Source organism: Chelonia mydas, chromosome 2 (genome assembly GCF_015237465.2).
Source record: "Chelonia mydas isolate rCheMyd1 chromosome 2, rCheMyd1.pri.v2, whole genome shotgun sequence".
NCBI lineage: Eukaryota > Metazoa > Chordata > Testudines > Cheloniidae > Chelonia > Chelonia mydas.
The window spans coordinates 166,134,950-166,162,690 of NC_057850.1; the positions used below are offsets into that span (position 1 = coordinate 166,134,950).

The window sequence follows — 27,741 nt, forward strand, 5'->3', positions numbered from 1 at the left end:
GGTTGGTTGGGAATTTTCCAACAAAACATTTTATAATGTTTATGCTTTAAAAAGTTTTGTTAAGGTCCAAATTTAAACCAAATGTTTCAAAATGATCAAAACTAAATGTTTTGAATGACCAGATCTGATTTTTTGGGGGATTATTGGTTCATGAAAATTTTTACAATTTCAACGTTTTGTCCCGTTTTGGAGCAGATTTTTTTTTTTTTTTAAATCTCAGAACTCTTGTAGGGAACACCTTTTCCCACCCAGCTCTAGTCACACTCACTTTTTGGAGTACCTGAGTTTTCCTTAGATGTCTCCTATTCAACTACTGATCAGGCCTGATCCTGCTTGCCTTTGGGATAGGAAGATCTGACGACTCAAACTAGTAAATCATCTTCACATTAAACATATTATAGCAAGTTTAAATAAATGATAGAGCAGCATGCTAGACATATAAACATGTATTGTGACTTCTGACTAAATAATCAATTTATATTTATATTGCTTTTAGTCCCCTATTTTTCAAAAGCAAAAATATTTACAAAGATCAGGCAAAAGTTTTCCTTCAGCAGCCAAGATTAAATAATAAAATAAAATGTATTAAAGTAAGAATGCTAGAAATTGATTAATAAAATAAAATGCTAACAAGGTTGTTTTAAAAGCATCAGTCACTGATGCCTGCCTTTTATTACAGCCTGTTCTTTACAAAGGGCTTACCAAAAAAAAAGAAAGAAAGGAAAAAAAAAGAATAATTTGCTCTTTTTTGAATTAGACCAAATCAGATGTACAGATGACTTGTCGCAAATGTGTGAGTTGAAAGATAAGTGTATACAAATGCTAGAATTTACTGCTTAATTTTGTAAGACTGAGCGTTCCATGGTTCTGCAAGCTTAGCCAAGACTTTGCATGTACAGATTACTGTAAACTCCTAACAGTAAACGGATGGAACTGGCATGAATTGCCCTATTGAGGAAAAAAATGATTATGGGATTCAAAGGATTTTCCACTCATCTGTTTTTAGTTCTGTCTGAGCTGACGCAAAGTTACAAACTTGAATAGAAGGATCAGCACTTTTAGTTTTATTTTTTTGTTTCCCTTCTGAATTACCAATGTATCTAGTTGCTGAAATAATTTACAAGTTATTACCTTTATTAACACAAGCAAAGGGATATCATACCTCTCCCCCTGAGCCTGTGTAAGACCTACTGCATAAACATTTCATATGTGGAGCTTTGCAGGTTGGAACTGGAGTTTGGAGGTCAGCATAATCAGGGTGGGGAATCTGAGGACAGAGAATCTTCATGGCATCATACTGCGCAAATGACAAGCGGTAAATGTGAAACTCCACAGAAGTCACCTCTTGCAGTGTCCTAAGTTGTTTCCCCCCCACCAGGTTTTCCCACAGAAGAAAAGGACTAGAAACGTAGGAGTAGATTCACAAAGAAACATTGGCGTGATGATGCTGAGCGCCTAACTTTTAGGCACCTACAAAATCACTGGGATTCACAAAGTCTGAGTTTGGCACCTAGGTAACCAATACAATGAATGGGGAGAGATGGTTTGCCTCAAAATGGGATTTGCAAAAGCCAGCATGCTAGCCAGCTCTTTGTCTAAACTAGTCAAGGAGAGATTCCAAGATGAGGGATGTGTGCCAAACCCTGCCTCTCTCTCAGAGATAGATGACACCCTCTGCTTGGGATTTACAGCTGCAAACACTCCTTTGATATTAATGCAGAAGGAGCTCCCTCAAAACATTTAGTCTAGTGGTTAGCGTCTCACCTGGGATGTGGAAAACTGTTTCAAATCCCCTCTCTGCCTGACCAGGATCAGGGATTTGAAAGGGGATCTGCCACAACTCAGGTGAGTGCCCTACCCATTGGGCTCAGTCTCTCCTGTTGAAGCTATTTCAATGTGGATTGGCTCCTGGGTCTCCCAGCTGAGTGCTCCAACCACCAGGCTACAGAATTATTCTCAAACTTGTTTTCTGTCTGTCTGTCTCTCTCTGGTCCAATGATTCTTTCATTATTTATCCACATTATTAAATTTTTTACTTTGCTGTAGAAAAGTGGTAGAAAATTAATATACAATATAATCAAATTGATGGAAAAATGTTTTAAAATGTAATGAAAGTGTATCCTAACAGGATTTTAATTTAATATGAACAGCTACTGTATGTCATCTACTAGGCTAAAAAGTCTTTGCTTACATGCCCTAGGAATTTAGATATAATATTTCATGTGAAATGCTTTGGATGTTTCTTTTTAACTTTAGAAAAATGGAAAAATTAACCTGTAATATAATCATGATGATGGGGGAAAAGGTTAAGGAAAATTTTAATAAAATTAGATCTTCAATTGCATTTGAGTTCTATACTTCTGAAATATGAAGCTTATATTTTATCCATTAGGCTACACAATCTGTTTCTTAATATCAGTGGGAAGAATGATTATGGCCTTAGCGGGCTCACATATGTTCCCATTACTGCAGTACAAAAATACAGAGGGAGTATGACTAAAATATTATTAGGGGCTATAAAGTCCAAACAACTTGCATCATCTGGTTTATACCAAGATGTGTATGTGTATGTTAAATTTCATGTGTGTCAGATTTAATATACTAAGGGCCTGGTTTAAAACAGGTGCAACACCCTGGAAAGTCTTTGGGTCAATTCCCATGGTGATGTAAATGGTGGTGTGAGTTGGAAAGAAAAGTGTTGTAAATGGTGAAATAATGTTACTTTACAGCAACCTGGCATTCAGTGGATGTGCTAAACAGGGGTGATTTACATACTGAGGAGCAAAAAGGGAGTATTTTAGAAAAATAACTAGCAGGAAGATGTATGATAAAGCTGACATAACTATTTTGTTTTTTTCTTCCCGCTTGCTTAGCTTTTTGTGCTATGCTCCTTCATGCTCCTTAGGGCCAAATTCTCCTCTCAGTTCAAAAAGAAGACAATTTGCCCCATTGAAATGTAAATTACATTCATTTTGAACACCCACTGAATGCCAGTACAAATTATACCACTTTACTTCTTATACTTGTTTTCTCATCAATTTACATCTGACAAAAAAATTCTATCACCATATAAATCACAACTGAATTGGCTTTGGCTGTTTACTCTCCACAAACACATGGTCAGAAAAAAATAATCTCACCAAATTTCTCCCTGCATTTTTCCTATAACTCTTATGGCAACTAAGTCTAGGCAAAACTCAAAGGGCCAGACTCTCTTTTTTTGTTAAGGCCATTGTGCATCACAGAAGTCCAGTGAAGTGGCCTTCAATCTGCTGGAGATAGCCATTCCTCTAGTGGAGGGAAACTCTCCATTGGCATACATCTGGTGCAGGTGGCTCTGCTTTCTCCTGTGCCAGCTGCCTCCCACTGCCAGTGTAAGTAGAGGAGAAGAGTGTGTTAACTCAAGGGTATTCCAAGGGAGAGACAAGGGTGAGATAGGGAAGGGAATGGGACATGGCAGAATAGAATGGAGCTCTGCTATCCCTGATACTCCCCAGGCACAAGGTATGTGACCACATGCTAGTAGCATAAATTAGGCTGTTCTGAATCAGCAATTTGCAACTGCCACTGTCCACTACATCCAGGTTCTGCTCAGATGTAGTGAAGAATCAGGGTTAAACAACATAAAGATTCAGTGTTTGCTATTAAAAAGGCAGCATCCCACATTCCTTAGCAAGACCAGACCTATGTAAAGAATGTTTCTCTGGATATTTGAGCTGCTTTTACTACTGACTGCATGGGTGTATGGTTTTTCCATATGCCCAATTCATAATTTTCATTCTACATTTCTTTCTTTCTTCACTGTTAGCCATTCAAGTGTGCTTGTCCTGCTGCTTAGGTCAAAACGGAAAAGGCTAGCTTTTCAAGGGTGGTGGCCTCATGGTAATGTCATTTCACTCTATTTGGTCTGGATCTTTTCTGATATGTGCAATGGACAGTAGACACTTGCATTCAACTGCAAGATGGTTTATTTTTTTCCCCAATAAAAAAAATCTTTATCTACCATATCCATTCTGCAAATCCAATACCCAATAAAACATCTGACAGCGAATAGCATGCTGTAAGAAAGTATTCAAGTCTCTCTTGTGAGTCCCTGTGATTCATGTTAAAACTGGGTCATGTTGCAAGTCTGCTCTGTGAGTCCACTGGGGACTTGTATACAAAATTCCAACTCAAAGTGAATTTTTATGGCCAAGTTGTAAATGCTGACAGGCCTACAATCAGAATGTCATGAGCACGGAAATCATTAATCTTAGCAATTCCATTTTTTTTTCTGAGACGACATTAAAATGGATGTAGATTCAGAGGTGTGTGTGGAAAAGGTTTCCCAATTAAACTTACACCGCTTCACTGGACTATTTTCTTGCATATGCGAAGATAAGTGGGGAGGGATAGCTCAGTAGTTTGAGCGTTGGCCTGCTAAACCCAGGGTTGTGAGCTCAATTCTTGAGGGGGCCATTTAGGGATCTGGGGCAAAAATTGGAGATTGGTCCTGCTTTGAGCAGGGGGTTGGACTAGATGACCTCCTGAGGTCCCTTCCAACCTGATATTCTATGATTCTGTGAAACGACTTCCTCCAGTGGAAGAAAGTAATAGGGGCAAAATGTCAAGAATACTTAGCTCAAGCTGGGTGGAACTATATCAAAAGAGAAAGAAATCATCTGTTGGGACTAAAACAATTACAGTAGTACATGCTGCAACGTTGTTCATGCAGCAGAACCCCAATCTCATTTGGAAATACAGGGGCATTAAATCTTTCAGTTCTGTTTATGGTAGCATCCACCATGGATCATATATTATCAAAAGAAGCCATAGCTTATTGAAAACTTATATTAAGGCCTGGGGCAGTTTCATTCTCAACTCTAATTTTCCAGTTTACAACATCTGAGAATTCCCTTTGATGAAATTACAAGTCTGTAAATACTCTACAGTATTTCCTCCTCTTTTTCAGTATTTGCTGACAGCAGTGAACTTGAATGGCAGTTTCAGAAGGACAAGGTGCCTCGACCCACAAAATCTAGCACCCCAAATGCAAACCAATACCTATAGCGCTTGCTTTGCGGTTTATAAGGGATACAATAACGTGTGTAAGTGAAGCAATTAAGGGGCAGATACCTTCCTGCTCCTTCTTTCAGTCCCATGTGTGCAGTTTGGAAGAGTGTGAAAGTGAAATTACCCATTTTTATGTAGTTACTGGTCTGCAATCTCCCATCCTCAAGGTGGGTATGGCTTTTTCTCTACTTCTGATACTAGGGAACCAATACTGGTACACAGAAGCCAATGTGCCAATAAATCATGACATCCTATTACTGTGACATAGGAAGGGGTTAGGTTCATCTGGAAATATGCAGGCACCCCAGCAGGGAATTCCACCATTGCTCACTGTTTCAAACATTTCCCCTCACATATCCTAAAAGAAATTCCATTTATATTTAATAGTCCAAGAAAATTATGCTTCATAAAATAGGGTAACAGGTGAGCAGACAGAGACAGACTTAGTCATGGGAGATGAAACCATTTTAATTAGATATTAAAGAACTGTAATAGAGTGGATTTATTTACTAAGAAAGTTTGAGCAGGGTGACTTGCCAGGTTATACTTTTTCTTATGAGCCTCTGAAGGAAGCAGCTTGATATTGAAGAAAAAACGGTTACCCACCTTTTCGTAACTGTTGTTCTTCAAGATGTGTTGCTCATGTCCATTCCATTGTAGGTATAGGTGCGCCCATGTGAATGGTGTTCTGAGATTTTTGCCTTAGTGGTATCTGTAGGGCCGGCTTCTTGTGCCCTCTGGAGTGCTGTGCTCATGCCGCGGTACATCAGGCGCCGCTGGCCCTATGCCCTCTCAGTTCCTTCTCACCAATAATTCTGACAGAAGGGCAGGAGGGCGGGTAATGGAATGGACACGAGCAACATATCTTGAAGAACAGTTACAAAAAGGTGGGTAACCGTTTTTCTTCTTGGAGTGCTTGCTCATGTTGATTTTATTGTAGGTGACTCACAAGCAGAATCCTTGGAGGTGTGCTTGGAGTTCACAGTCTTGCAGATTGGAGCACTGCTGTGCCAAAACCAGCATCATCTTGATCTTGCTGGATCAGCGCATAGTGTGAAGCGAATGTGTGGACAGACAGCCAGGTCGCAACCTGACAAATTTCTTGGATTGGCACTTGAGCGAGGAAGGCTGCCGATGACACCTGTGCCCTAGTTGAGTGAGCCGTCACAATGACCGGCGAGGACACCTTTGCCAACTCATAACAGTAGCCGGAATCCAGGATCAGATTCTCTGGGTAGACACTGGGCAACCCTTCATCCTGTCTGCGACAGCAGCAAACAACTGTGTAGACTTATGGAATGGCTTCGTTCTATCTACGTAGAAGGCCAGTGCTCGTCTGACTATCAGGGTATGCAGCATAAGGCTTTGGATAAAGGACCGATAAGAATATGTCTTCATCTGTATGGAACTGGGAGACAACCTTGAGCAGAAAGGCTGGATGTGGATGCAGCTGGACCTTATCCTTATAGAAGATCGTATAAGGTGGTTCCGACGTGAATGCCCTGATCTCGGATACCTTATGGGCTGAAGTTATAGCGACTAAGAAGGAGACCTGCCATGATAGAAACAGGAGGGAACAAGAAGGCAAGGGCTCAAAGGGAGGTCCTATGATCCTTGACAGCACAAGATTCAGGTCCCCAGGGGGAACCGGGTTCCGGATATGTGGGTAAAGGTGCTCCAGACCTTTCAGGAACCGTGCCGTCATGGGATAGACGAAGACCGACCTACCTTGAAATGGAGGGTGGAACACCGAAATGGCCACCAGGTATACCTTAACCAAAGATAGCGACAGGCCCTGGAGCTTAAGGTGCAGCAAATAGTCCAGGATGTCTTGCAGTGGGGCCTCTTCTGCACGAATGGGATGATCTGAGGCCTAACACGTGAACTGCTTCCACTTTGCCACGTAGGTAGCCCTAGTGGAGGTTTTCCTGCTGCTCAGCACGACCTGCTGGACACCAGTGGAACACTGCCGCTTATCCCCACTTAGCCAGGCAGTAGCCCAGCTGTCAAGTGTAGCGCCGCCAGGTTCGGGTGCGGCAGATTACCCTGATTTTGGGATAGCCGAAGAGGCAACTGAAGTGGGGTGGTTGCCGAAAGACTCAGCAGCACGCCGAACCAGTGTTGACAAGGCCACGCTGGGGCTCTGAGAATGACCATCGCTTTGTCTTGCTTCACCTTTAGCGGGACCCTGTGGGTTAATGGCACCGACGGGAAGGCGTACATCAGCGCTCCCAACCACGGGATCAGGAGGGCATCCGACAGGGAGCCCTTGTCCCTGCTCTCCAGAGAACAGAACACGTGACAGTTTCTGTTCTGCCTGGACACAAACAGGTCCACATGGGGAGCCCCGCACCTGTGGAAGACTAGGCTGACCACCTAATTAGGAGCGACCATTCGTGGCGAAACGAGAAGGTCCTGCTGAGGCGATCTGCCAGGATGTTCTTGGTACCGGGCAGATGGGTGGCCACCAGATGAATGGCATGCCACACACAAAAGCCCCAGAGGCTGAGCGCTTCCCGACAAAGGGCCGAAGACCTGGCGCTGCCCTGCCTGTTGCTGTAATACATTGTGGCAGTATCGTCCATCAGGACTTGCACCACCTTGCCTTTCAGGTGGGGCAAAAAAGCTTGGCAGGCCAGGTGAACCACTCTGAGGGATGGGAGGTGGGTTGGTGGTGGTAAGGAGGGGTGGCCAAAAATTGCAGGGTATAGCCCCGAGCCACTATGTCCAGGACCTATGTAACCCATGACCAGGCCAAGCGTTAGGGGAAAGGCAGTTGAGGTAAAGGCTGGAAGCAACCGGGCAGTTGGCTGGTGCATCACTCCTGAGTGCACTCTCAAAATGAGTGCTTCTGGCCCCTGTGGTGTTTCGCTGGGGGAGGCTGCACAGGAGATTGGGATGACAAAGCGTGGCAGCGGCTAAACCCAATGTCTGTTTTCCTGGCAGACCCTTGTCAAGGCTGCCGTGTTGAGGTGGCGGAGGAGGCCAGAATGGCTGTCTCGATGCCTGAGGAGTGTGTATTTCCAGAGAATGGAGGTTTCAGAGTAGCAGCCATGTTAGTCTGTATTCGCAAAAAGAAAAGGAGTACTTGTGGCACCTTGGAGACTAACAAATTTATGTGAGCATAAGCTTTCGTGAGCGACAGCTTATGCTCACATAAATTTGTTAGTCTCCAAGGTGCCACAAGTACTCCTTTTCTGTTTTAGAGAATGGAGGGTCGCCCGCCTGTCTTTTAGGCCGTACAGTCACGCACCCTTTGGTCGGAAAAAAGGCTGACACCGTCAAATGGGAGGTCCTGAATAGAGGCCTGCATCTCCTGGGACAGTTCAGTGGTCTGGAGCCAGGAACTGTGCTGCATGACCACTGCCCAGGCTACCATTTGGGCAGCTGCATCGGCCACATCCCAAGCCACTTGGAGGGAGCACCGAGCCACCGCGGTACTCTCCTCCACCAGAGTTGTGAACTCCTGAGAGATGAACCTGAGGAGAGAGTCCCACAAGTTAAAGTTATAGTGACCCAAGAGGGCCTGGTAGTTCGCCACCCGAAACTGGAGGCTGGCCGTAGACTAAACCTTGTGACCAAGCAAATCCAGACTCTTGGCCTCCTTATTCTTAGGGGTGGTACTGGTGAGCCCCTGTTTATCCCTCTCATTGGCTGTCAACACGGTATAAGTACTCAAACCCTTTTGCAGGAACCAAGAGGGCGGAAAAGAAGTACTTTGAAGTAGGTGGGATGGAGGATAGGGTTTGCCAGATGGTCTTGGCAATGTTCAGTCCTCGTGCACCAGGAGTGTGATGTGGGCTGGGGTAGATGCTGACAGCACATAAAACAATGTGTCTGTCTGCTCTTAGCTCTCCAGGTACTGGGAGCTGAAAGGGGATTGACTGCGCCATCAGCTTGGGCCCTTTACTGCTCCCTGGAGTCGGTGGCAGGTCCTTCCAGGGGGAGGAACTTCCCGGGGCTGAGCCCTTTTGCGGGTCTGGAGTGGGCATATGGCCTGAACAGGGTCCTTTGCCCAGGGCCCCATGGTCATGCTTGTTTGGTGCCAACTTCTTTGTTTTCTTCTTTGGCACCGGTGACAGGAATTGGTGCTGGGAAGAGCCCGGTGCTGGGGGTGTGCTATGCACCAAAGCCAAAGCGCTGAGTGCCGTGTCAGGCCGTGCCAACTTTGAAGCTGGGCGTAGGGCAGCCTGCCTCAGGAGGGTCCTGAGACATATATCGTGCTCTCTCTGTGTCCGAGGATGAAAATTCGTACAGATGTGACAGCGCTCCTTTATGTGGGATTCCCCGAGCAGATTAGACAACTATCGTGCAGGTCACTAGCAGGCCTAGGCCTGTTACAGTGGAGCAAGGCTTAAAACACAGAGACCGCGGCATGCTTGATCTGGGGCAAAGTCCCAGCCAGGACACTATCTAACTAAACACTTAACAGCTACTTAACGACTAAGAAATGATTAAACTATTTACAGCTAAAAGCACAAGGCTGAGATAGTAGAGAAAACTGCTGACCTCTTGTGAAGCAAGGGACAGAGGCGCTCTGACTGACCACCATGGGCGGTAAGAAGGAACTGAAAGGGCATAGGCTGGCGGCGCCTGATATACTGCATCATAAGTGCGGCACTCCAGAGGGTGCCACGGTCGGCCCTATGGATACTGCTAAGGCAAAAGTCTCCGGTGACCACGCACGTGTGCGCGCGCACACACGTACAATGGAATTGACGTGCACAAGAACTCAAAGAAGAAGAATCAGAACTATTTGATTAAATGAAGTGGATGATTCGTATCAAAGAGGCAAGCAAGCACTGTTATTCTTATTTCATCAGCTGCAATCAAATCCACGGAAAACTTAGTACAACACTGATCAAAATGAACTTAAATATTAGGCAGGTGGTCATCAAGGCTGACCTTTGTCAAATAAAATATTTCTTATTACTGGTCAATTACATTTTGTTGTTAGCATTGTAATTAAGCATTTTGGCCTGGGTATTTTTATTAAAAGTCACACACTAAATGTGAGTAATAAACAATAAATCACGGATTTATCTAAGATGAAGCCGGAGCCTTGCCGGCTGCGGCTGAAGTCGAAGCTGGAGCCCTGCTGTCCGAGCCTGAAGCCAAAGCCCCATTGCCTCGGGCTAAATTATTGGAATTTTCAAGAAGTCATGGACATCTCATAAAATCACAGAATCTATGACCTCTAAGACAGATTTGTAGCCTTAATTATAATTGCTAAGGTATTTTGTCTTACATACTTTCTGATGGTTTGTGGATGAATTTACATTTATAACATGACAGCAGTTATATGGCAGATAGTTCCTGAACAATGGATTAATTAAAACAAGTAAAACTTTCATTTTGCAAGAGTTTTAATTTTCTTATTATTAGAGGCAGTTGCAACCATTGGAAACATAGGGTGAGATTTTCATGATCACTCAGTGTTGACCTAAATGTGCTCCTATTAACCTCATTGCTTCTGAAAATCCAACCTATAGTGTAAACTATACAGTAGGTCTAGTTGCATAGTGAAAAGTTCATTACATTGGTGTGAAGAACATGGAAAACATATGTATTAGTTTTAGGAATATTATGCGTACCTCTGTTGGTTTGATAGATATTGGATTGCTTGCTAAAAGATAAGTATGGATTACACAGTTTTAGGTGGTTTGAGTCTGCAAGAACCAAAGTCAATGGTTTTAGATAAACCCAATCACCAATGTTTAATTAACAATACAGGTGTGAAGGTCTTTTGTTGTTTTGTCTCTGTCCAAGAGGGACACAAGCACACTCTAACTTAGGACAGGGTCAAGGCCTTCAGGTGGGAAACCATAAAGAAAGAACTTGGAAACTAATACATGGAGGGGGAGAGGCAGGTTTTGCAGAGAAGCAGACTTTAACTCAGTCTCCAGAAAAGCAGGTCACCAGGGATAAGTCTGGCCTAACTAAGTCTTCAAGGAAATGCTAAGCTTTAGTTAAGACTAATATACATGTAGGTCTTTTTTTTGTTTTAACCCATTTCTCTCTGCTTGCTATGTTTCTCTGGATAAATAAATAATACTTTATTTTGAAGGTCACTGAATTTTCATATTGCATACAGCTCCCAAAAACGGAAGTCTGGAGTAACTGCCAAACCCAGAAGGACCTGCTGAGGAAATGTGGCTGGTAAATGGCATGCTGTAGAGCCCAGAGAACAAGTCTAAAAGTGAAGTGACTCACAGGATTCCACTATGACAGAAGTGAAGGCACAGGGCGTATCACTTGAAAGGGTACTTATGGAGAAACTGAGTGAGGGGTCAAAGGTATAGCTAACCCTGAATTGTAACAGTTGGTCACTGTCATATTCTCTCTTATAGACCTGATTCGCCACTGCTTGTAGTCAATTATATCTGTGCAAAATGTGTGGAAAATGCATCTTGACCATGTACAGATTTATTTCCTCTTTAAACAAGAGAAAATGACTAAAAAAAGGTGCAAGCTAGTGGAGAATCAGGTCCACTCATATGTAAACACACTTTTTAAAAAATCCCACTGTTTTGATGAATTTGCTTTGGAATATCTAAGCAAGCTAGAAATGGCATTCTCAAGCATTCTAATACGATATAGCATTAGTTTTGTTCCTGGTGGTTTATGAAATAGCATATATTGAAATGGTTATTAGTCTCTTGGATCACCTACAAACACAGGGTTATTTACCAGGCAGGGCAGGATGCTTTCAGCATTCCAAACATGTTGAATCAATCCACCCGAGTAGTCAGAATCTAGCTTTCAAATGTCACCCCTAAAATGGCACTTTTAACATCACAATACCTCAGAGCACCTGTCATAAATGTACAGCTAAGGGTAGCATAAAGTCCCTTCTTTACCTGTAAGGGGTTAAGAAGCTCAAATAACCTGGTTGGCACCTGACCAAAAGGACCAATAAGGGAAGAAGATCCTTTCAAATCTGTGGGGGGAGGTTTTGTTTGTGCTCTCTTTGTTTGTGCTCTCTTGGGACAGAGAGAGGGACCAGACAGGAAGAAACAACCTCTGCTAAAACCCTACGTGAAATAAGCATCTAAGGTTACAAAAATTGTAAGTAAAGCAAGGAAATGCATTAGATTATCTTTTGTTTTAGCTTGTGAATTTTTCCTATGCTAAGAGGCTGGTATATTCCTGTTTTCTGTAACCTTAAAGTTTTGCCTAAAGGGGAATCTTCTGTGTTTTAAATCTTATTACCCTGTAAAATTACCTTCCATCCTGATTTTATAGGGGTGCTTCTTTTACTTTTTTCTTTATAATAAAGTTCTGCTTTTAAGAACCTGATTGGTTTTTAGTGTCCTAAAAACCCAAGGGTCTGGTCTGTGCTCACGTTGTTTACCTATTTGGTTTGTATATTATTCTCAAGCCTCCCCAGGAAAGGGGGTGAAGCGGCTTGGGGGGGAGGGGATATTTTGGGGAAACAGGAACTCCAAGTGGTCCTTTTCCTGTATCTTTGTCTAACTCACTTGGTGGTGGCAGCAATACCGTCCAAGGACAAGGAAGAATTTGTGCCTTGGGGAAGTTTTTAACCTACGCTGGTAGAAATATGCTTAGGGGGTCTTTCATGCAGGTCCCCATATCTGCACCCCCGAGTTCAGAGTGGGGAGGGAACCCTGACAATACCATACTGAGGCATTACTGAATACTGACTCAGGGAAGAGTACCACAGGGTGACACAAAAATCAACATCTTGCGGTTGCTAACATTTCTTTGGAGGTTTCTCATACATGTATAAGGACAGGCAAAACAAGTAAAAAGTTAGAGCAGGTTGAAACTTTCCAGTGAAAGAAGTCAATATTGACAAAACTTCATTTTGGAAAAAAATGAAAAAAAGGGGAAAGGTTCATAAAGCTGGAGTGGAACATTTTGACTTTATATCAGAACAACATATTTTGATGTTTCATCTCAAAATGACTTTTCATTTAGAAATTTATTTAAATTTATATTATATTGTAAATTTTATATTATAAATTATAAAATAAAGTCAAAATTGGAATGAAACATTTAGATTTTATGAAAGCAGAATGTTTTGACTGACCTGAAACAATGTTTTTTTCCCCAAAATATTTAGTTTTGTAGGAAATTTCAAACGTTTTTTGGTTTTGTTCCAATTTGAAATGTTGGAATTTCCCATAGAATAGAAATTTTGAGTTTTGACCATCTTTAAAGAAATATATAGCAACAGGCACCTAGACAAAGCAAAGCTTGAGGTTAACATTTTAAAAACTGAATAATTAGGAACCTTAATAGAAATGGTCTGAATTTCAAACCACCTCCAGCTATCAAACCGAACCAATTTACATTGAAGTCAACAGGAGCTATAGGCTTTGAAAATGAGGCCACATCTATGTACGTGACTACTTACTGATTTAGGCACCTAACTGTAGGCAGCTAAGTTTGAAAATATTGGTCTTCCTTTATCATTACCCAGATAATTTGCATTTGTCACACTGTTTCCATGTCCAGTGAACAAAAAGGTAAAAACTTCTATTATTGCAATATTGCCTAAGACATGGTAAAAAGAAAAGGAGTACTTGTGGCACCTTAGAGACTAACCAATTTATTTGAGCATAAGCTTTCGTGAGCTACAGCTCACTTCATCGGACGCATACTGTGGAAAGTGTAGAAGATCTTTTATACACACAAAGCATGAAAAAATACCTCCCCCGACCCCACTCTCCTGCTAGCAATAGCTTATCTAAAGTGATCACTCTCCTTACAATGTGTATGATAATCAAGTTGGGCCATTTCCAGCACAAATCCAGGTTTTCTCACCCCCCCCCCCTCCGCCCTCCCCCACACACAAACCCACTCTCCTGCTGGTAATAGCTTGTCTAAAGTGACCACTCTCCTTACAATCTGTATGATAATCAAGGTGGGCCATTTCCAGCACAAATCCAGGGTTTAACAAGAATGTCTGAGGGGGAGGAGGGGGTTAGGAAAAAACAAGGGGAAATACGTTACCTTGCATAATGACTTAGCCACTCCCAGTCTCTATTCAAGCCTAAGTTAATTGTATCCAATTTGCAAATGAATTCCAATTCAACAGTTTCTCGCTGGAGTGCGGATTTGAAGTTTTTCTGTTGTAATATCGCAACTTTCATGTCTGTAATCGCGTGACCAGAGAGATTGAAGTGTTCTCCGACTGGTTTATGAATGTTATAATTCTTGACATCTGATTTGTGTCCATTTATTCTTTTACGTACAGACTCTCCAGTTTGACCAATGTACATGGCAGAGGGGCATTGCTGGCACATGATGGCATATATCACACTGGTGGATGTGCAGGTGAACGAGCCTCTGATAGTGTGGCTGATGTTATTAGGCCCTGTGATGGTGTCCCCTGAATAGATACGTGGGCACAGTTGGCAACGGGCTTTGTTGCAAGGATAGGTTCCTGGGTTAGTGGTTCTGTTGTGTGGTATGTGGTTGCTGGTTAGTATTTGCTTCAGACTGGGGGGCTGTCCGTAGGCAAGGACTGGCCTGTCTCCCAAGACTTGTGAGAGTGTTGGGTCATCCTTCAGGATAGGTTGTAAATCCTTAATAATGCGTTGGAGGGGTTTTAGTTGGGGGCTGAAGGTGACGGCTAGTGGCGTTCTGTTATTTTCTTTGTTAGGCCTGTCCTTTAGTAGGTGACTTCTGGGAACTCTTCTGGCTCTATCAATCTGTTTCTTCACTTCCGCAGGTGGGTATTGTATTTGTAAGAATGCTTGATAGAGATCTTGTAGGTGTTTGTCTCTGTCTGAGGGGTTGGAGCAAATGCGGTTGTATCGCAGAGTTTGGCTGTAGACGATGGATCGTGTGGTGTGGTCAGGATGAAAGCTGGAGGAATGTAGGTAGGAATAGTGGTCAGTAGGTTTCCGGTATAGGGTGGTGTTTATGTGACCATCGTTTATTAGCACTGTAGTGTCCAGGAAGTGGATCTCTTGTGTGGACTGGACCAGGCTGAGGTTGATGGTGGGATGGAAATTGTTGAAATCATGGTGGAATTCCTCAAGGGCTTCTTTTCCATGGGTCCAGATGATGAAGATGTCATCAATATAGCGCAAGTAGAATAGGGGCGTTAGGGGACAAGAGCTGAGGAAGCGTTGTTCTAAGTCAGCCATAAAAATGTTGGCATACTGTGGGGCCATGCGGGTACCCATAGCAGTGCCGCTGATCTGAAGGTATACATTGTCCCCAAATGTAAAATAGTTATGGGTAAGGACAAAGTCACAAAGTTCAGCCACCAGGTCAGCCGTGACATTATCGGGGATAGTGTTCTTGACGGCTTGTAGTCCATCTTTGTGTGGAATGTTGGTGTAGAGGGCTTCTACATCCACAGTGGCCGGGATGGTGTTATCAGGAAGATCACCGATGGATTGTAGTTTCCTCAGGAAGTCAGTGTCTCGAAGGTAGCTGGGAGTGCTGGTAGTGTAGGGCCTGAGGAGGGAGTCTACATAGCCAGACAATCCTGCTGTCAGGGTGCTAATGCCTGAGATGATGGGGCACCCAGGATTTCCAGGTTTATGGATCTTGGGTAGTAGATAGAATATCCCAGGTCGGAGTTCCAGGGGTGTGTCTGTGCGGATTTTTGTTAAACCCTGGATTTGTGCTGGAAATGGCTCACCTTGATTATCATACAGATTGTAAGGAGAGTGATCACTTTAGATAAGCTATTGCCAGCAGGAGAGTGGGGTGGGGGGAGGTATTCTTTCATGCTTTGTGTATATAAAAGATCTTCTACACTTTCCACAGTATGCATCCGATGAAGTGAGCTGTAGCTCACAAAAGCTTATGCTCAAATAAATTGGTTAGTCTCTAAGATGCCACAAGTACTCCTTTTCTTTTTGCGAATACAGATTAACACGGCTGTTACTCTGAAATAAGACATGGTAGTAGACCTTCTCCTGCTCAAATTCTGAAACAGCTGTTTTATTTATCATTACCTATATAAATTGTTGCTCAGCTGTGACACCTACTAACATAACACACTGATGTATTTAATACTGACACCACAGCTGGCCTGATTAGTCAACACACTGTGCATCCTATTAAAAAACTGACCTTGTTTATGAGTTTAAGGTCCAACTGAGAATTACAAGCTCACACTGAGGCTGTGATTTTTTTTTCTGAACCTTGGGTGATATCACTGAAAACCAGGTTCAAACAAAACCAGAGGATGTAAGGGTCAGGGAGATGTGAGCATATATTTTAACAAATCACTAGGCCAGCCTTGTTACAATAAACATGGCTTTTAATTTATGTCTTTATTTTGTTGAGCATATCATTTGCTTTGGGGTTTTCCTGTGACACAGAACTATTATGTAGGATATCATGTTAAGGAGACAATGTTTAACAGACATCACATCATGTTGCTTAAACAAGATTAGTGAACTTTATATGAGTTTTTTTCCATGTACAGATCAGCTGAAACTAACAGGAATGGATTTATTGTCCTTGGGAGGATTTCAGTTTAATGGATTTATGGAGCTCTAGTAAATGCCTTCCCCTTTTGGGAAATGATGAAAACAGTCTTAAAGTGAACATATGAATCAGTAAGCTTATTTCTTATGATAGCTAATGAAACTTTATTAGAATGCGAGGTTATTGACCTGTACATGTGATACATGTCAAGTACTGTATCTAAGGAATACAAACACACCTGGCAAAGGAAATGTTCTTGTGAGCATCGATCATCTTTTTTAAAGTCTAGAAAGAGTGATTTCAGTGCAAACTGCCAGTCTCAGTAAAATACATCTGTACAAAAATCAAGAACCAATCCAAAACATTATGTTATTTATTAAGCCAACTTTATTAATAGCTTTCAAAAGGAAATGCAAGATTAAAACAACAAGACCAATCCTCAGAAACGAAAGGAACAAAGTATCAAATCATGCAAGCAGTAATCACGAAGCACAGGAAAAGGATCAATGAATAAAGAGCTCATGGTATATTTCCCTGGAGAACACAAGAGATCAATGGACTAGTGTAGAAACAGAGTTTTGATTAGTTCCTGAATTTCTATCATCTGTCAAGGAGATTTTTTTCCTCTGTCACATGATTCCACATAAATAGGGCTGCTGTTGGACTTCCTGAAACCCTAAGTGGAGACAGCTGCAGTAAGTGCAGAAGCTCCTTCCTCCCCATCTCAGAGATAAAAGATAATGGGAGTCAAACATAAGTAGTGAGTCATGGCTCTTTGATAAGAAAGACTTACTGAGAGAATAAAAACCACACAAGTAGAAGTGAAAAAATATATAAATTCAAGAAGCAAAAATCTAAAAACCCTTGAATTTTTCTCCTCACCTTCTAGCAGCAACAGCACAAAGGAAAGGGGACCCACAGTGCAGAAAGAGCTCACAAAGAAAGACCCTGCCATATTCCAAAATTTATTTGAAGTCAAGGCCTCACAAATTCTGTGGCAGTGGAATTTGCTGTGCAATTCACCCTGAACCATAAAATTATGATCTGGAATATGTGTGTGAAGAAAACACTGAAAATATGAACTGAGTGCAACCAGTGCTGTTTTGTCTTTGTGAGTTATGTGCAGATATCTTAGTACAATGCGCAGAAACTTCCTCAAAATGCACAACACCATCTAAAGGTCTGTCTACATTTTACTCCTGGGGGAATTCTGCACCAAAACATTAAAAATTCTGCACCAAAAATTAAAAATTCTGTGCACAATATTTTAAAATTCTGCAAAATTCTGCACATTTTTGTCAAAATAACGCAATATAATCAAGCTGGTTTCAATTATTTTGGTAATTTATTTAAACTACAATACAATGGATGGATAATGGAAGTGGGGAGCATTGGAGGAAATCACCAAACCCCCTCTGTCTAATAATAATGTAGCTAGTATTGCCCCTTTACTTCTAGTTATTAATCAACAAATATATGCAGCCATATGCTCAGTGTTACATCATAGGCAACTGAAAAGCAAGTGAGGGCTGGGAACTCAAACTCACAATTTATACTGGCTACTGACCATGTCCAAAAAGGTCAGTAGCAAACAGTTCATGGAGCACATTTTGATAGGAAATTTTTTCAGTCCAAAAATTTAGACCAGTTCTAATCACTAAAGCACCATAAGCATTTATAAGGCCATACTGTCATTTACAATAAGGCTCCTTTACACCACTCTGGTAATATAAAGGAGCCTTAAAATTTTTGCACCTGTTTTATAGTCCTGCGGGAATTCACTAAGAACAATGTGAACAATTGACTAAGCAGGCAGGCTGCTACATTCTGCTCTGCCTAAGGGAACAGAGCTTGCCCCACACCCACCTCTTCAGAAACACCCCAAAGCCCTGCCCCTCCATGCCGAGCATGCAGCAAGAGCGAGTGAGACGGACAGGCTCTCTCTCTCTCACACACACACACACACTACCCAGCCCTCCCGTGGTGATTTACATCTCTACTGGCTGCTCTAGGTGCCCAAACCGACCTGTCTGCACTGCCAAAGAGGGGGCGCATGACCGCTCTTGCCACTTCCCTTTGCTTCCCCATCAGAAGTCATTTTACTGCGGGGAAGCAAAGAAATCTGCAGGGGCCATGAATTCTGTGCCCATGCAGTGGTGCAAAATTCCCTCCAGGAGTAACATTTATGGCAGCTTATAGTGTACAGACATTGCATGCCCAGCTACCAAGGTATAAATAGCAGTGTAGACAATGAGGCACAGCTTAGGAGAGCAGATAGAGCAGAGTGCCCAATACATCTGAACCTTAGGGTATTTACACTACATGGCTCTCTCAATGCCGAAACAATGCCTCCCATATCTACACTGCTATTTTTAGCAGTGCAGAGTCCTGCTGCCTCTCTGCCACCAGAGCCTTTTCCTCCTGTAGTGAAGGTTCTACAGAGGGGAGGCAGTAGTAAAAGGCTCCGGCAGTGGCTTCTAGAGCCTTTCTCCACCACAGTGAAAGGCTCTGGCAGTGTGCCTTCTCACACTTGCTGCAGTCCCTTTGCGCCACTCCAGCAGCAGAAAGAGACTGGGCAGGGACTATCTTTTTGTTATGTGTTTGTACAGTGCATACCACAATAGGTGTCCCCACTGTATTACTGCAATTCTGCTAATGAAGAGTCTGTATAAACAGTTTAACTGGCCTCCTGAGGATACCCCAAGGATAGTGGGAATTCACAGATGACGCAGAGTCACCACCCCTCTTTCTGCTCCTGGTGTAGAAGACATTCCTTTGGAGAAAGAAGTGTGAATAGAATGTTGTTTCTCTACAATAATCCTTAGCTCCAGAGGCAACTGGGCACAATTTAGAACAGTCCCTTTCTGCCATCAGGATTGGGGGAATGCAAAGATTACATAGAACCACTTTGCTTTCCTCTCTCCCATGGCTGCGTTGAGTGTAGCTTAGATGGACCAAAGAATCTGTATCAATTACTTTTCATTGCTACAACATTAGCACAATACATCTAATGGAACAATTCGAGAACAATACTTTTGGTCACACCTTAAAGTGCTTGCTTAAAGTTTGAATGTGGTATCGTGCCGGACTCACATTGAGCAGAGTCCACCTGTTTTGCTAAAAACTGGTTAAGTCTGCTCTAAGTCTGCCACTCAGAAGGCCCAATTCAATATTTTTAAAATATTCTGCAACACTAAAATGACACAATGGAAAAAGACAGAGACTGAATATCTTATCCAATGTACAGGATACACCCCGGGAAAGATCCATGGGATTTTTGCCACACAGACCAGATGAATCTATAAAGCCTTAAGCATTAGCTGACTGGAGCACTGCTGGCTTGTAGGACAACAAGGAAATCCTTAGAGAAGAGGAGGGCCTTCTGTTGGCTACGTGTATATAGCAGATTTAGTTTTGTGACTCAGAGTCAAGGATGAAGAAGTTATCTTGCAATACAAAGTTGAAGAATCATGCCCAACCAAGTTTCAGAATGCTTTTCAGCATAATTTATTAAGCTAATTTACAAGATTCTATAACAATCCCTGCAAAAGATCCCTCCAACAAAAAATATTCTGCATAATTATTTAGAAATAATGAGCATATTTTCACAGAGTAGCAAGTTTTTTGGGGGCATGTTTTCACAGACCAGAAGTGCAAGGAAGTATAGTGTTTTTCTCAGTCACAGGTTTCTGAGATGTGACATCCACAGTCCAAGCTTGCCCAAAGCAGTCTCTAATGGGTCATGAATCAAGAGAACAGGAAATAATCACTAATATGACCAAGGATAAGCCTCCCTTTCTGAAGGAAGAGTCTCAAAACTATCTACATTTGCAACAAAAGAGCAATTAAACTGTGCAATAAAACATTTTGCATTCCCAGTGTTCCTTACTTTACATTAGAGATCCAAGACTACAGTAGTTAGGTATTTTGGCAATACACATAATGCTTTTACAGCATGTTTCTCATTAGAGAAACCCTTACCAACATGTTCAACTATGGGTGCCTACAGTTAGGCTCCTAAATCCATATTTAGAAATGTCATTGACTTGTGTGTTAGACCTCACATTGCTTGGCTAATAATGTGAAAACAGCCTGTGGGTGTGGCTCCACTAGATTAAGTTTCTTGATATTTGGGTGTGTACCTGTCACAGTGCAATTGTACACAGATTTTTCAGAATCGCTCTCAGATCTAGTCTGTTACTGAGTTCAGTGTTGGAGCCACAAAGCAGTTGAGTGGATATAGGCATGGAGTGTTGATTGGAGAAGGGGGAGTACAGGGAAAGTTTTGGATCACCTGCACTGTCACGGTGACCTAGCCTACAAATCAAAAGTAAAAATTATGGATAAAATTTCCCATTTGTTGTTTCCTAAATAAAATAATCATTTGTTTAAAATGAGAAACCAACTCCAGAACATTTCCTTCAAATTGTTTTTAGGAACCCAACCAAGGAGTGCTGATCAGGGACACACCAAAGTAGGAGATGATGCTAAACAGAGCACAATTCCTGAGTTGTGGGTGCCAATAATATAACACACTCATGCGTATATTGCGTGCATGGTTGGGAGCCAGCATCATTATCATGCAACTCCAGGGAGCAGGAAGGAGACCCAGGTAGAAGGAGGGAGGCAGGAAGATAAAGGAGCCACATGGCACCAATGCTGTGTGTGGCAGGCCCTAAACAGTACAGAATGCATGCAGGTGTTAGACATGGTGTTCTAGGTCTCAAGTAACAACAGGCCTTTTTAAAAAAATCAACACAAACAAATACTAAGGAGGGGACCACCTACCCTGAATCTATTACATCAGCTCTGTGGGGCTAGAACCATCTTCCTCCACAAACGGGGCCAGGGACAGACGGTTTTCACTTTAGGTACCCTGCCTGCTCTTGAAGGTATCTGTCATGGAGACGCTTTTGGGCCTCCAGTGGCCTTTTGTGGGCTGCAATCTTCCTGCAACACCCTGGCTTGAGATGGCAGCTCATCCCTTGAACCTCCCCCCCGACCCCAGAAGAGCAGCTCTGTAGCCTGCTCCTTCACAGCTTCCAGGTGCATCTATGCCCAGTCCCACTCCTCCAGGACAGGACCTGGGTGAGGGGTTAGGGGCTGCAATCTGGGGACATGGGGGAGCAGGTGCTGGAAAGCCAGCCTGAGGTTGGGGCAGGTGGCAGATGATACGGGGATGCTGGCTTTAGGATGAGGCCCTCTGGGTGCCTCCTATGAAGGTGGCACCACAGGGCACTGGTGCTGGAATCCCTTCCCATGGAGACATGGGAGCTCCTTTTGCAGCAGTGGCTGACAGCCACATTTGGTTGCCGTGCAACCTCTGAGAAATGCTCCTAAATGTCTGAGCACCATATTCACCAGTGAGGGATCCCTCATTCATCTACCTACTTTCCCCACCTCCATCTCATATCCTTGTCTATTGATGTAATACATATTTATTTATTTTGTGTGTCAGTCCTTCTACCTCTCACCCTCCTTCCTCTCATCACACTGACTAAATGACACACTGAGACTTGAATTCAAAATGGCCACTATTGCACTTCATATTCTGATCCTAAAAGGTCAAAATGTTAGATGTTGATAAAGTTATTTCAATGTTTTAGAATCTAATCTATCTATCTATTTAAATTCCATCCCATGAAAATTTTTTAAATTTTTGATTTTTCGTTCCAATGTGAAATGAAAACCGGTTGGGAAATGTTGGGGGATGGAAATTCCATTTTCTGACCATTTCTAATCGTTGGTCAGATGGGTATGGTATTTGAAGGGATCTCTTCACCTACCACTGGCCTGGAATACAGCATTAGTTTTATAGGCAGGGCTCACATTCCCTCTAGTTTCTCTAAAGTTCTGATCCAGCTACAAATTATAAAAAAAACAAAAACCAATCACCTTCCCATTTATTCCCTCTAAATGATTATTCTTATTATTACTACTCTGTTATTTGAAAAGCGGCACCGCGTAGATAGCCCAATTAAAGCTGAAACCCCATTTTGATGAACTGTGACTGGGTGTACCAGGCCCTTTTAGGACCCCTGCTGGAGGCCTTGTGGTCCTACTACACTCCACCCCAGAAAATGAGCAGTGAAGGTGGGTCCTCCAGGCCCACCTAGAGGGGCTGCAGGGAAGCAGCCAATCAGAGCACAGCAGATCAAGTTAAAAGGAGCTGCATGGTCTACGCAGAACAGTTCCTGGTGGGGACTAGAGGAGCTATGAAGGTGCTCCTTGCTGAAGCTCAAGGGAGAGCCAGAAGACAAGTTCTGGTGACACTGGCATTTGGTGAGGAAGAACTTCAGCCCTGAGGTAAGGGTGAAGAGGAAGGGGCTACATGGGAAATGATCCAGGGAATAGCAGTAGCAATTATTAAAGGAAGCAGCACATGGTTTCTATTTGTAGGGTCCCTGGGTTTGGACCTGGAGTAGTGGGAGGGCCAGAGCTTAGGCAAGGTGGCCTAAGCTCTGAGAAGGGGATAAGACTTGTTTAGAGGCCTAAGTGAAGGGCAGGACTTGAAGAGGCTCCAGTGAGAAAGTCCAGGGGGCACTGCTCTATGCCAGGGAAGATACAGACTTAAAGCTAGCCCAGAAGGGGCTGAGAGCTGAGCCCAGAGACAGGGCTGCAGACACAGATACTGACAAGGGCACTGCATAGGCCCTGTTGGTCCTTTTTTTTTTTTACCCCAGAAGTGGTTCGTTCATGAGTTTGACTGTGTGATTTAGCTGGAGGGCTGGGTCACTGAAGACCCCCCGATGAGGTTAACTGCTGACTGGGGGCGCCGGAAGGAGAGAGAGAGTTTGTGTGCAGGTTTGCACTTGACTGACAGGAGGTGCTCACAAGAGGTGAGTGTCCCCTGTCACACGGGCATTGTACAAACACTTAGTAAGAAACGGTCTTTGCTACAAAGAGTTTACATTCAAAACGGACAGAGAAAGGAAGTATCCTTTTACAGATGAGGAAGTGAGGCACAGAGAGATTAAATTACTTGACTAAGGTCAGAAAGTAACTTTGTGGAAGAGCTTGGAGTGGAAGAGCTTGGAATGGAATACAGACATCCTGAATCCTAGCCCAGTGTCTTGCACACAGGACCATCAATGTAAAGGGGGCAAGTCTTGTTAGTTCTATTAGAAAATAAACAAACTGCCCCTTAACAACACTGTCCCATGCACAGGCAGGACCGGCTCTCGGCACCAGCAAAGCAAGCACGTGGTCGGGGCGGCACAATTCCACGGCATTCTGGCCACCCTTTTTTTTTTTTTCTTGGGCAGTTGTGCTCTCGGAGCTTGGGGCAGCGAAAAACCTAGAGCCGGCCCTGTGCACAGGAGCCCCAAGGCAATCTGTGTTACCATTCCTGACAGATCATTCCACGCCTCCAAGCCCCAACCTCCCTGCACAGCTAAATACACAAATAAATAAAAAAGGAGGAGGGGAAAACAAAAGATCTCCGGCCTGGTGCTTGTGTAACTGACATTCTGTAAAGGCCATGAATGGCCTCTTCTGTATCAGCCATCCTATGTGGCTCCAGTTGTTCGCCTAGCAGCATCATGGAGGGGAGGGGTGCTAGGAGGCTCTGGGCAGCAGGGACAGACTTTAGCCTGCAATAATGCAGCATTAGCACTGCATGGTAGCAAAAGGGAGAATGGCCATCACTCAGTGCTATATCAGGGGTATGGCTGAGTCATAAAAGGGCCAGTACAGAGAATGATGTTTTCACGAGGAATACACAATATTGTGTATTTATGAGCCCATCTACATGGGCACCCTGACCGTGTTTTGAAATCATTTTCAGCAATTCACATTCAAAATGGTTCCCACCAACAGAGGCGATGTCTGGGGTGGAGGTGGGGGGTCATGCATTCCCCCCCCCCCCAGATTTGCTGCTTGGCTTGGAGTGAGCATGCTCAATACCATCTGCTGAAACCACTGCACTCATTCTGCCTCTCCGCTATTGGCAGGTATGGGTTGTCTTTGCCCACCAACAAGACTGGACCGGCCAGATGGACAGGACATTGCTTTGCCCTGAAGGGTCTGGGAAATTTTCTTTTCCAAAATCCATTTAAATGACACTCTAGCCTTTGCCCAGCTGAGCAAGTCCAATCCTAGATGGGTTGTTGAAAATGAAAATGGTTCAAAGCCTGCTGAATTTCCCAGCCTAGATCTCTTTCCCCCAAAGGATTTCAATGCAGCTCACACAAAGTTCATGATCCTCAGCAAGGTGCTTGTGGAATAGAAAGAGATCTCTTCACCCAGCCCTGACCTGCAATACAGCAGCAAGTTTGACAGGGTAGGGAATGAAGAAGGCTCCAGAATCCAAAGGAGAATGCACAGGGGTTGGGGGTTGGCCAGGAATTCAAGGTGAATTCAGGGCCATGGAAATAAATACAAAATTATTCACAGGATAGGATTTATGGCTTCACAAAACTTGGCAGCATAACTCAAACAGCAGACTGAGTACAATGCAAATGGACTGTTAGGAATTCATTCATTTCCCAAATAGCCGTTGGATTCAACTATGTTCCAGTAGCCCCTATTATTTGCTATTCACGAACATTTGAGCAAATGCGGTTTTGTTCACACTCATGTTTGAGAACAGTCGAATTCATATAGATTTCTATTCATACTGATACTCGGGCAACATATGAAGAAGGGTATGTGTGGATGAAAAAAGTATTTGCATTCTTTATTTCCTATTCATCATTTGTAAAATCTTGTATAAAAATGTCAGTCATCTAAATCAGGGAACAGAAAGAGTAACTTCTGACTCAGGTGATCAGTCACACACCACAAATAATAAACAGTAATTAGTTTCTGTGAACAATTTGCAAGCATCCCATGAAATATGTTTGTACACAATATTCATCAAATACATTAACAGAAAACAGAAAGAAAATGAGAAGAAATTAGAAAAATTCTCCAACAGAAAAGCAGACTAAATGCATCTGATAGTAACACAAAGACCCATTCTGCCAGCCATATTTATGAATGACGATAAAGGCTAGGCCAAATTCACTCCTTTTCTTTCATTTTGAAGTCACTTACCATCATTTACTACATAAAACATACACTTCAATCTTTATAACTCTGATATTGCACCTCCTACAGACCAAACTGGAAGGTATGTGTCCCCTCTCCAGTGCACAAGTTTAAAACTAGAAACTGCTACAGAGACCCATCCCTGGTTTACAAGTCAACATTGAGCTCTGATGAGGATGGTACTTGATAGCAGTAATGTCAAACTTTACACAGCTATAACCTGAGTTTACAAGGATGCATTTAGCCATAATGCTACTATTTATATCTCTATAAACTTAGTTTATGGTGATATAAATAGTAATGCTAATGGCATTAACAGCAGCACTCAGCAGCATCACGGCTGTCGAGTGCTGCTCCTATGCTATTTGTATTACTGTTTATATAATCATAAACTTAGCTGGGTAGTCAAAGATGCCTCATTTACCATACAAGAAAGATGAACGCCCACCTTTTAGATCCAAAGCGGCGCCCCTTATATTGGTGGTTTTATGGTCATTTCTTTCCCTTTCTCTGCACATCTTAAACTCTGCTAGGAAGCAGCTGTGAGCAAAATGTAACTTGCATGAGCTTAGGAAAACTTTGATTGTCTCCCCATCTATGTTCCAACAGGGCTATAAGCTAATCAGGAGCAACAGCAAACTTACGGTCTCCTTGACAGCGCACAGGACCCACAGTTAACTTGGATTCTGATCCCGATCGGTCAATATCTCCAACCACCACTTGACTCACTGGTAGATGTTCTTTGTAAGACAAGAGCCCAGCATCTTTTCTCCTGAGACAGAGAAAAAAAAGAAACAATACAACTAGTGAAATATTTACAAAGATTTTATTCCCTGGCAACGAACGAATCACCACAAGAATAAATATCCCTGGAAAGCAATAATTAAATCAATACAAAAATGTTACCCTTTTGTTAATCCCATCTATTTGATTAAATACCTCCTATTAATATTATCGTATGTATTTTTGTAAAACAGATATATTCATTTCATCCAAGAAAATCTCTCCAAAATAGTTTCATTGGATTTTTTGTTTGGAACTGACCACAGCCCGTACGTACTTGAGCAATGGTACTTTGTTGATTGTTTAGCTTGTTTGCTTTGAATGGAGAGGAGATTTTCAATACCTCCTAAAGACATATCCTTTTTGTCCCAGCTGTGACCAGTTGGCACTCTAATGATATAACACCTGCTCACAGGATGAATAACATTTCCATTGCTTTTAATAGTTTTAGCACTGCACTGATGACAAAAGATAAAGAATTAAGAGCTAAAGTCTTCTGACCACCCCAGTATATAATACAGATGGACAGAGACCTACATTTTAGTCACTTCACCAGGATACCTCAACACTTATGTGAAGTGAGAACTGATTCATGTTTTAGGTCAGGTGCCTAAAATGAAAGCATTAGAACAGCAATTGTGCTGTTCCTTTAAAACAGAAAGCAATAACTTAACTAGCCACATCCTCTCTTTCCATTAACCATTTTTTGTCAGAAGCAAACAGACAGGGAAGCCAAGAGCAGTCATGCAGCTCCTAGGATGTGAAGGATAATGCAGCCTTGAATTTAATACAGCTTTTTACAAATATTAGTGAGACCCTATTATTAAAGACATGAAAAAATTAAGAGGAAGCAAAACAAAACAACCTAACAGTTGTCCAAGCTGCATAACCCAAAAAGTGAAGATATATATCTTCCTCTTTTTTTACAGCACCTTTCTAAGTGCTCCAGTAAATCAGCAACTAATAGTAACCACAGACTTTCCCACCTTCTTCTTTACAAATCAATTTCTTTGCTCAACAAGAACATGATACTAAGGATGATTTTAAAACCCTAGAAAATATACTGAGTAATATATTGTAGGGAGCAATTGCATTTTGGGATAACACTACATGCTCTGAAAGCCTTTTCCACTGCTATTTTCAATGACTTTATGACCCTGTAACATTAGATTCCTATTATCCAGGAAGCAGAGCAGAGGGATTTGTGTGATCCAGTAAAGCTGAGAGTTTCTCAGTAACACTAATGTACTGTCTCTGGTCACATCAGCTATTGAGTCCTTCTGAAGCAATGGAAGATAAAAACTCATTTAAAAAGAAAAGCAATTAAAGTAATTAAGAAAATAACTATCATGTTAGAATGACAGCTCGTTGGAACTTGTGTCTGCTCTCTGTGATGAAGAGAGTAATTAGAGATTTATTTATTACATATTTGAGAAAGTTAAATGTTTTCTGAAA

At 42.5% G+C, this 27,741-nt stretch overlaps 1 protein-coding gene across 1 annotated transcript in view; it reads right to left on the reverse strand.

The window, feature by feature from the left end:
* The window catches only part of CNTNAP2 (contactin associated protein 2), a 1,647,636-nt gene that overhangs the window by 242,726 nt on the left and 1,377,169 nt on the right, over nt 1-27,741 (reverse strand). Inside the window, exon 15 of the mRNA XM_037889980.2 lies at nt 26,148-26,275. Coding sequence (XP_037745908.1) covers nt 26,148-26,275 — 128 coding nt within the window. The remainder of the gene's footprint in view (nt 1-26,147; nt 26,276-27,741) is intronic.